This window comes from Tarenaya hassleriana, unplaced genomic scaffold (assembly GCF_000463585.1).
Source record: "Tarenaya hassleriana unplaced genomic scaffold, ASM46358v1 Cleome1, whole genome shotgun sequence".
Classification (NCBI taxonomy): Eukaryota; Viridiplantae; Streptophyta; class Magnoliopsida; order Brassicales; family Cleomaceae; genus Tarenaya; species Tarenaya hassleriana.
The window spans coordinates 10,143,532-10,154,735 of record NW_010960187.1 but is presented as its reverse complement, the minus strand read 5'-3'; the positions used below and the strand labels follow the sequence as shown (position 1 = coordinate 10,154,735).

The 11,204-nt window shown below is 33.9% G+C and overlaps 1 protein-coding gene across 1 annotated transcript; it reads right to left on the bottom strand.

Annotated features, from left to right (window-relative positions):
• Positions 1–3,068: 3,068 nt before the first annotated feature.
• Positions 3,069–5,119, bottom strand: LOC104822321 (DELLA protein RGL1-like). Its single transcript, XM_010553495.1, has one exon. The coding sequence runs from the start codon at positions 4,888–4,890 to the stop codon at positions 3,229–3,231; it is 1,662 nt and encodes a 553-aa protein (XP_010551797.1). The 5' UTR covers positions 4,891–5,119; the 3' UTR covers positions 3,069–3,228.
• Positions 5,120–11,204: the final 6,085 nt, after the last annotated feature.

The following is an 11,204-nucleotide window of genomic DNA, read 5'->3' as shown; positions in this document are numbered from 1 at the left end:
AATCTCTAAATAATTAATAGTTCAGAAAAAATAGATATATTAATTATTAGATCGATAAATTTATCTAATTATTAGATCCATAAGTTTATCTAATTTCATATGTAATACTTTTGAATAATCGTAAAATTATATATATATATATATATATACATACACTAAAGTAAATACAACCTTTATTTAAAACACCAATGCATTTGATTTTATCAAAAGGAAAATGAAGATTGGGGACAGAGAACAACATCTATTAATGAATATTAATGTGCGCATTCCAATCAAACAACTTAGAAAAGACACGTAACTTTAAAGGACGTAGTGGAGATTTAATTAATCAAAATGGACATTAATTTGATTGTGATTAGTGGTAAAGAAAATATTGTAAATCAAAAGGAAAGGATGGTCTAAGAGACTTTGTCATCGCAAATTCTTCGAAAGATAAAATAACCCATATTCGGGTTAATATTTATATTTTCAAAATTCAAATACTCATAAAAACTGCGCGCGCACATATATATATATATATAATAACTTTTAAATAAGAATGGTCGTTCGATATTCGTTTTATAATTTTAGTGATTCGGTTCGGAAGTAATTTATTTGGTATTCTAAAATTTATACCAAATTAGTATCGTATATTATTCGGTTGGTACAGTTCTGATTTCTGTACGGTTCGATTTCGGTTTGTATTAAAAAAATTCTATTTTTCAAGAATTTTATAAAAGTTCGGTTCGGTTCGGTTCGGTTTAGTTTCGAGAAATTTGATTCTATAAAAAATATATCGTTCAAGAATTTTGAATGGTACGATTCGGAAAAAAAAATAGCGAGATTTTCGATTCGGGATGGTTCGATTTCAAAGAATCGAACCGAAACTCTACCCTACTTTTAAACTATATTTTAGTCTTGAATAAATATGTAAAAAATTCACATCAAATTTATTTACAAAATCGCCATCAAATCTATTTACAAAATTACCATCAAATTTATTTATGAATTACCATCGCATTTCTTTACATATTTTTGAAGTCAAATGTTCATCCGATATTTGAGTGTTTTCTTTAGATTATACCCTAAACCCTACACGTAATCATAACCGGAATTGGCATTGCTGACTTGGACTGTGCATTTTCGGTGGTTATGCTTTGCAAGTCAGAGAAGGACAGCCTTCTGACCGTGACACGACACATTCGTGCACCCACTCGTTTTTATCTTCCTTTGCTCCAATTTTTTTTTTTAAATTAATCATAATTAATGATGTTAATTAGGTTATTTCTCATAATTCCATTGTCTTAATCAGAACTTTTTCAACTAGAATTAAAGTTTTCCTTTCGATTAATAAATTTAAATCGGATCTTAAAACTCCGATTCAAATCGATTCAAATCTACCCAAGCACAAGCATGATATCGAGTGAATTTTCATATTCTATGTGTGATTCTCATTGTTTAAGAAAAAAAAAACAAAAGGTTCCGATATATAGAGGATAATCATCATCATCATCATCATCATCATCATCATCATATAAATGCAATCTGTTGTACGATATATAGAAATAGAATACATATATATTCAATATATATCCATAAACATAGATGTATGTATTTATTTGTTTTTTTTGTGTAAATCATTATAAGCTTACGTGAACATGCGTGTGCATAATTTTCTCGTGTAATGCAAGGATGATTACATTTTGTAAAAAAAAAGTGTCTTATAATTTTTTTCTATGAAAGCTCTTTTATTCTAAAATTTTGGTTCTCTACATTTTTTAGAGAAAAAGAAATCTAAATTTTATGCGGTTACTGTGATAGAAAACTGATTTATTAACAATATAGAAATTTAGGAATTTAAAAACTTTAGCCATAAAATTCCAAAACAAAAATTGAAACTGTTTAAAACAAATTTCCTAAATTTTGAACTTACGAAAAAATGATTTTCAGGTCATTTAAATTTGAAAATTTGGGCAAAATATTTCAAATAAATCTAGAATAGAAAATTTTAATTTTAATAAATCAACCGGTAAAAGAACGATGATCGATATAACGAAAATATAAAAAATATATATATGGAAAACTGTAAAAACCCTAATTTTCCTAAATTGACTGCCGATAAAATTCATTCCTGTAAGGTTAATTTTACATTCATTTATATGTTATAAAATATTAATAACTTTGGTACATTTCTTTGAATATATATAGTTCCAAGAAATTCTTTCACTTTTCTGAACAATAATTAAATACAAAAAAAAGTTTTCAAATTTATTTTTACGATGAGGGTTTCAGTGGAGATTCCGACAGAGAGATTCTTTTATATGGAAGTGGGGAGAGAATCAACGGTAGAGAAGCGATTGGAGCCCACCTGAAGGTTAATCTTGACCGTACGATTATGATCCCATTGGTAAATCTCAGCCGTCTGATCCATAAAGGTCCCACCTGTACCTCTTCTTCAAGCCCATTGACCTCGAAGCCTTTTCCTCTGGTTACATTACTACCTTTTTGCTTTAATTTTTTGAATTTTATAGTACATTGAAATTTTAAGAAGCAAATGATAATTTTTTATTTAAGGATAGATAATAGATTGTGAATATTTTATTAATTTCCATTTTTTATTTTCAAATATGGAAACGTAAATGCAAAAACTTAGTTTTAGTGCCAAACAACGATTTTAAGTGGAATGTTAAAATACAGTAATCAAGACAATTTTCTTATAATAATCAATATTTTTTATTTGTCACACATATATTTAACATAATGATTCTAAATATTCATCATTTGTATGGATAGATACATAGACTATTATCTAAAGATTAGATTAGATGCTTTTATAATATATTAATTATTTTTGTTGCAAAATAAAAGTCGTGGAAGTTGTTTTCAAATAGACGTGAACTGACTTTTAACCGACACAATGTCTTACGACAGGATCAATCAAACCCGATTGATCTGATATGATCAATGGAATGGATCATGCGATTTTGCATTGGTTTGGCCAAAACCGGTCCAAAATCATTTTGTAAACCAAAATCAAACCTTGATTCAGCATCAAATTTATGTATGCTTTGCAGGTTTTACTGCAAGAGTGGCTTAAATTTGATTTTCATTTATTATAAATATAATAAAAGATCATAAATATAAAGTTTTTGATCTCGTAAAAGTTCAAAACAAACGTAGGAATTCTGCAGTATATGAGCACATGTTTGCTCGCATCGTCTAGCAACCATTGTCCAATGCCGAGTTGACTCACTGCCTCAACTCGGCGGCCGCGAGCTGCCATGCTGAGGTGGCGATGAGCGGCCGAGTCTGCCAGCCGAGCAATAAACAACCGTCGTTCTCCTCCACATTGTAGCCATCAGCCCCGGAGAAAAGGTCTAATAACATGCTAGCTTGTTTATATGCATTCGAACCAAGGTGAACCGGTTTGAAACCGGCAGAATTGAACCGGGTTCGCCACTGGGCAAGGGTCTCGTGCCGCTCGACCCGGTCCGGTCCTTCACAAGCCACAAGGTTCAGTATCTGCCGTCCAAGAAATAACTCTGACATGACCCGGTCCTGACTCGGTGGACCCTCCAATGAGTCAAACAGACTTGAGTAGTAATGTAGCGACTCGGTGAACCGGTCGAGGAAAACTGCGCCGTTATGGTTAGCTTCTTGCTCGACCACGGTTATGATGTCCGGTTTAATCGATTTTATCGTGGAGAAAACCTTCTCGATTGACCCGGGCCGGGCCAAGACACGGTGAAGCTCGAAAACCAAATTAACCGCGACCGATTCGGATCCAGGTCGGGTCTCTAGCATCGCCGGTTCAAGCTCCGACAAGCAATTCACCGCAATACTCTTGAACTCGAATTCAACACCGAGGGTCCGAGCAAGGTGAGAGAGTTTCCACCCGATTTCAGGAAATGGGTCGGCGTTTTCCGGCGAGTTTACGGACGGTCCGATTCCGGTTAACCGGAAAGCCGGCGACCCACCCGGTCGGAGGGCAATGGCTTGGATGAGAGCCGGCCACTGTAAGCCCATGTTGAGGGCGAAATCGATGACGTGGACTTTCTCCGCCGCCGCGAACCGCTCGAGGATGGCCTGATTCGCGGTGAAGTGAGCGAATTTCAGATACGGACACGACTCGTAGAAGTGGAAGTAGAGCGTGTCGGAGAACGACGGAGATCCGTCACGTGGGTAAATCCGGTAGATCCTTCGCGCCAAGCCCTCGGCGAAGTACGTAGCCACTTTCCTCATGGCACCGATCTGCGACGCCGCGAGTAGACCCACGTGCTTCACGAGCGCGTCGGCGAGCTTCATGTCGTTCTGTTGCACGGCCTCCGCACACGCCACGAGCGCGTGCACCAGACGCACCCCTGTTTCCTGCGAATCAAGCAACACAACAGATCGAGTCGACTCTGTCTCTACAGCGAGATCAGACCCGGAATTCGACCCGATTCCGGATCCGGGTTTGACCCGTTTTCGGGGGGTGTCATCGTCTTCCAGGTGAGATTTCGGGTAAGCGGCGGAGCCAGGGATGGCTCGGAGGTCGTACTCGGAATGGTCTTCGTAGACCCGACACTGGTTCCGGGTCGGGTCGAGATCCGAGAGCATGCTGTCGACCCAACCGGATAGATCGGAAGGGTTGTAGTGAACGGTGTCGTTCGATAGGTACGACAGTCCGTCGTTTTGTACGGAACCGAGAACCATCTCGAGCTGCTCGAGCTTCTCGGCCACGTCAGCCATGGCGGAAGATCGAACCTTGTAACCCAACACCACGAGCAGTTCGTCGACCCCGGTGGTCTCTTTGTCCTCCGATCTCAGAAGCTTTCCCTTATTCACCGCCGCCATTAATGAGCTCCCACCATCCGCCGCTTCTCCGCCGCCTCCGGAGGAAGTGTCCTGCTGGTTGTCTTTCCTCTTCATTTCGATTCCCTTTCTCCAAAAAGTTGAATCTTTTTCTTGGGTTTTTTATTTATAACTTAAAGAATGGATCTTTCTGCTTCAATTTGAAAGATTACTAATCGAAAAATGTTAGAGAGAGAGAGAGAGAGAGTGAGTGAGGGCAAGGAAGGAGGAGGGAGAGCCGAGGGGATAAAGCAAGAGAGGCCATAATAATTGAGAAGCATTTTCTAGTTATGCATGATTATTTCACATTTTTTTATATGCTTTTCATTTATGCTAATAATATATATATATATACACACACACACAGAGTGAATTTTCTTAAGGATGAATGAAATTTAATTCCGGCAAGTTCTTCGAAGCAAAAGAGAGCCGTGGGAACCTCCGCAATCTTAAGCAAATATTAAAGGAAGCTCTGTAGTATATAATACTTTACATTGATTCTTCGTTTTTATCCTTTTTCAAAAATAAATATATATTTATATAATATGGGATTCTTATTTATAAACAAGTAAGTAGCATAAATATATAATAATGGGTGATAAATGCGATCAAATTTAAAATGCGAGGGCTTAAATATATATAATATCATCGGAGTGACTGATCATGTCGTATAATTTATAGGTTCAATTCGTATTTTTTTTTTATAAAAAATTGTATACGAAAGAAAGTTACAAACATCGTGTCAAACGTTTTCAAACACTAAATAATCATATGTGTGTGCATTTGAAAAAAAAACTTTTTGGTCAAAATGCAACTAATGAGTTTCATTTGAAAGTTTGAGACCTAATCGATATAAATATATAACGTTTTGTTTTATCTTGGCATAAGAATTTAATGTAAAACCATTTCATTAAAACAATTGATATTGATGTAAACCTGACATAATTATTTGAAGACTATACATATACATATATATATGTGTGTGTATATGTTATTCTATTTGAAATTATGTTATTGTAGCTTCTAGCTAGTGGCCCAAAACCTAATATTTCATGTATATACAATTATACAATTTCACTACCCTTTACATATATTACCAAAAATAAAAATTCTCAAGAGAATGCAAATACGCATTAAAGGAATCAAATCACTTGTCTGAAAAAAGAATACATATATATCAAGCTTCCTGAAACTTCAAAAATCATTTATACGATTTGTGTCTAATGACTATTATCATTGACTTTTGAATGGATTTAAATAACAAAATTTTTAATATAACAAAAAATAAAATAATATATATATATATATATAAACTTTTTTTTCCCACGAACAAATACTATTCTGTACAAGATTAAGCTGCATTGTTTAGGATACAAAGGACGAACTGACTTATCTTTAATCTTTTTCCATAATCTATAATATATATATATATATATATATTAAATAAAACGAGCAAAGGTTGAGAGTTTCAATGGAATACTTTGGATAAATCATTCTTGTAAAAGAAAAGTAATTTAATACCCACGACAGCGCCACGTTACATGGATTATGGTTTCTCACTCTGGGGTCCATGTTTCCTAATTATGTCCAAGTTGTTATTTTATTTTATTTTATTTAAACTATGGTCACTGTGCTCGTATTTACTTTCACTCTACGATATGATCGGAATATCATGAAAATTCACAAAAATTATCCTTTTCACCGCTCACAAATGTGCCCGTGTTGATTGTTTGTTGAAATCTTTGGATTTTATATTTTGCACACACGGTGATTTATAAAAGTTGGTTAGTCTTTATTCTGATTAGATTAAACAATGCGATTTTTTTTATAGAATATTTTATAAAAGTTATAGTATTAAAGTGGATATAGAAACTACAAAGAAGTGGAGTTAAAAAAAAAATATTCTAGATCGGACACATATGGCATATAAAAAGTCATCGAATATTTGAATCAGTATCTAAAATTTTTATACCAATATTAGAAATCCCATTTTTATATGCGTATTTTGGATATCATAATATTATATTGAAAAAAAATCAAGGCTTATTTTATAAAGTTTAATAAATATCATTCCCAATTTTTTAATTTCGTAAAAATATGGATATTTTAATATTTTTCAATAAATATAAATAATATTTTGATATTATAGACTCCAACATCGTGGAATACAAGATTAAATTAGGTTTAATTATAATTTCGATTTATAAATTCAAATTCAAAATTTTCGGATATCCGATTTAGATGAAATATTCAAAACGGAATAATTTTACTACTGAAAAAAGAACTTCTTCAAAGCAAATTCGTCACCCACAAAAAGGAAAGGGAAAGACAAATATCATACGTTATAGCAAGTGATCAATCAAGTCGATGATCTTTGCCTTAATTGTTACCCTAGATTGATCGTGCATATAATGTATTTTTTTTTTGGAATATATATATATATATATATATATATATATGCCAAATCTAAAATATATTTTTTTGGAAAGCTAGTTATCGAATATCAAAGGTAGGTACCTAATTCTCACGTAGGAATCCACTGTTTTAGCTTTTGATTAATTTCACCCGGGGCCACATATTTTTAGGATTATCCTCCAAAACCCAAGTGCAAGATCCAATGATTGGAGGGTTAAACCGATAAAATTAGGGTGATTAACGTTTCTTCCCTTTCGAATTCGAATTCTTAAATTTGAGTAGGGTATTCATATAGGTTTTCTCGATCTCGCAAATTAGTCTAGATTTCGATTCAACATATCTAATTATAAAAAAATATATGAAATAATGAAATGTTAGATTATATATATTTTTCGTAATAATCGTTTTGATTTATGCTAAATGTAAGTAGCGGTGGGTGTTTCGCTTCGCTTCTTGGAATCGAACCGTACCAAACTTAAAAATATGGTATTTTTCTCGATCCGAACGGTATTAATTTTAGAAAAACGAATATGGAACCGAATTTTAAAATATCCCTAAAAACCAAATTTTTTTAAGATCTAATGTTTTTTAATAAAAATCGAAAACCAACCGAACCAGAATTGAACCCGAGCCGGACCGAATATAATATAATAACCGATTGATACCTGTTTTTGTAGAAGTGAAAGAATTGAACCGAATCATTACTAAACCGAATACCTAAACATCCACCCCTAAATATAATACAAAAATATATGTTCCATACAACTACTGCAAGTTTGTAATCTCTACTAGTAAACAATATTGTTGATTCATTATTAACGGTGATTATCAATGTATTATAGAGTCATGATCTAAAACGATATAATTGTATAAGAGAATATAAAAAACTACAGGAGATTCTATTAAAAATGTATTTTTTTTTTTGTCCTAGATTTGATGAACGGGGAAATGAAAGACAGGCCAACGTTGAAGTGAAGTGGACATTGTTGTTGTTGTTGTTGTTGTTGTAAGGGTGGGCCGAAAACATAAAATCCTTTTGCCGACTAGGAAAACTACGTACCATCCGAGTGGGAGAGGCCCACAAAGGTCTTTAAAGACATGTTCATGTTGGTACGTGGGGACTTCAAACCCTAAATCTCTCCCCCATGTGACTCATGCTCCCTGTCCCTTTCACATTTTCCCCGTTTCGGAGTGGCATCACTTAACCTTTCCATGTATGTGTATGTATGTATGTATGTATGTGTGTATGTATGTATGTATGTATGTATGTATGTATGTATGTATGTATGTATGTATGTATGTATGTATGTATGTATGTATGTATGTATGTATGTATGTATGTATGTATGTATGTATGTATGTATGTATGTATGTATGTATGTATGTATGTATGTATGTATGTTATGTAATGGAAATAATGGAACAATGTAATGATCGGGGTGAATTAATAATACGGGCCATGTATCTGAATACGGGCCATGGAAATAATGGTAACAATGTAATGATACTTATATATTAACACATGTATCATCTTTGATATAATATAAACTTTCAATAATATTTTTTCTACAATTTTCTCAAACCCTAACAAAATATATATGGATGTAGGGTATGTTCACGAGGTCGTGTACCCCCAACATATTTTAAAAAAGAATTTTAAAAATTGATAACAAACATCTTAGTTGGCCCTACATATCTCTCTATATTATATATCGATTTCGTTGAAAATATGTTGTGGACCCGCTTCTATATATAAATATATAAAAGAGGGATGAAAATGGAATAGAGGTGGAGGTCCTCTAATGGCCAATGAAGAAGTTGTCTGACCAAAACAAAGCAAACATATGCCTTTTCATGTGAAATATGGAGGTGGGTGTGCAATGTGCATGCATCTCTCTCTCTCTATTATTAGGGTAAACACTTGACGATGACATTTTATAATTTTGGACCTTCATTTCCATCAACAATATACTTTTGCTTCATGATACATCTCAAATCATTTTGCTCCCCATTTCTTGAAATGAAACTCGAATCTGTAGCCATAATCAAATCCTCAATATAGAAAGCAATATATGCATAATTTCCTGTGCGCTCCAATCTTTGTTCATGGCACCTTGTCTGAAAGACTCTGACAAGAACTGCGAAGGAAAATTCTTGAAGAATCCGGGGGATTAAGGCCAAGGATATGGATTAATGATGAAGACCATGATCAATATTGCTTCATGCCCTTTTTTTAAATTTAACAGCTTTGAAAAAGATGTTTAATGGCTAAAATAATGTGCGATTTTTATTACATATCTATCACTCGAATTTGACTCCACACTATTATTACATATCTAAATAGAAATTTTGCAATTTAACATGAAATTGCAGAACACAAGGGTAGTATAATAGCTGTGTATTTACGGAATTTAATCTTGTTTTTTTTTATGTATTAAATTTATATATTATGATGAATATCACAAGAAATTAATATATAGAGTATTTATCTAATTTCAAAAAGCAATATCTTAATTAATTTACTACGTCAAAAAAATAACCTAAGATCTGTATATGATTTAATAAATTTATGTTGAGTGTGACGGAAAGTCACGAAAATGATTTTGCATTCGTCGGCTCACACCGGGTCACATGTAAACCCCTGTGGTTACGATTTCACTTCACTTCAATCCATTATTCTTGGTCTTCGTCTTGGTCTCGCACTTGTCCTGGTCGGTTGGGCATCCAGCAGGTACCCGCACCCTGCGATACCCGACTCCTGCTGCACCCTACAGGTACCCGAAGTTCGGGTTTCTGACCCTTTCGAAACCGATATCGGGTAATCCAACTGAGAAGTCCGAGGAGGACGAGGTCGAGATCTGATATCCGGCCCGTACCCTACTATCCATCAATCCGGGTTTCATCCCTTTTCTGTCTTTTTTTTTTTCTGATGAAATAATGAAATGTTAGATTATATATATTTTTCGTAATAATCGTTTTGATTTATGCTAAATGTAAGTAGCGGTGGGTGTTTCGCTTCGCTTCTTGGAATCGAACCGTACCAAACTTAAAAATATGGTATTTTTCTCGATCCGAACGGTATTAATTTTAGAAAAACGAATATGGAACCGAATTTTAAAATATCCCTAAAAACCAAATTTTTTTAAGATCTAATGTTTTTTAATAAAAATCGAAAACCAACCGAACCAGAATTGAACCCGAGCCGGACCGAATATAATATAATAACCGATTGATACCTGTTTTTGTAGAAGTGAAAGAATTGAACCGAATCATTACTAAACCGAATACCTAAACATCCACCCCTAAATATAATACAAAAATATATGTTCCATACAACTACTGCAAGTTTGTAATCTCTACTAGTAAACAATATTGTTGATTCATTATTAACGGTGATTATCAATGTATTATAGAGTCATGATCTAAAACGATATAATTGTATAAGAGAATATAAAAAACTACAGGAGATTCTATTAAAAATGTATTTTTTTTTTTGTCCTAGATTTGATGAACGGGGAAATGAAAGACAGGCCAACGTTGAAGTGAAGTGGACATTGTTGTTGTTGTTGTTGTTGTTGTAAGGGTGGGCCGAAAACATAAAATCCTTTTGCCGACTAGGAAAACTACGTACCATCCGAGTGGGAGAGGCCCACAAAGGTCTTTAAAGACATGTTCATGTTGGTACGTGGGGACTTCAAACCCTAAATCTCTCCCCCATGTGACTCATGCTCCCTGTCCCTTTCACATTTTCCCCGTTTCGGAGTGGCATCACTTAACCTTTCCATGTATGTGTATGTATGTATGTATGTATGTGTGTATGTATGTATGTATGTATGTATGTATGTATGTATGTATGTATGTATGTATGTATGTATGTATGTATGTATGTATGTATGTATGTATGTATGTATGTATGTATGTATGTATGTATGTATGTATGTATGTATGTATGTATGTATGTATGTATGTATGTATGT

Bases quoted from the DNA above. Each gene is read 5' to 3' on its own strand.
- LOC104822321 (XM_010553495.1), bottom strand. From the start codon at position 4,890: ATGAAGAGGAAAGACAACCAGCAGGACACTTCCTCCGGAGGCGGCGGA.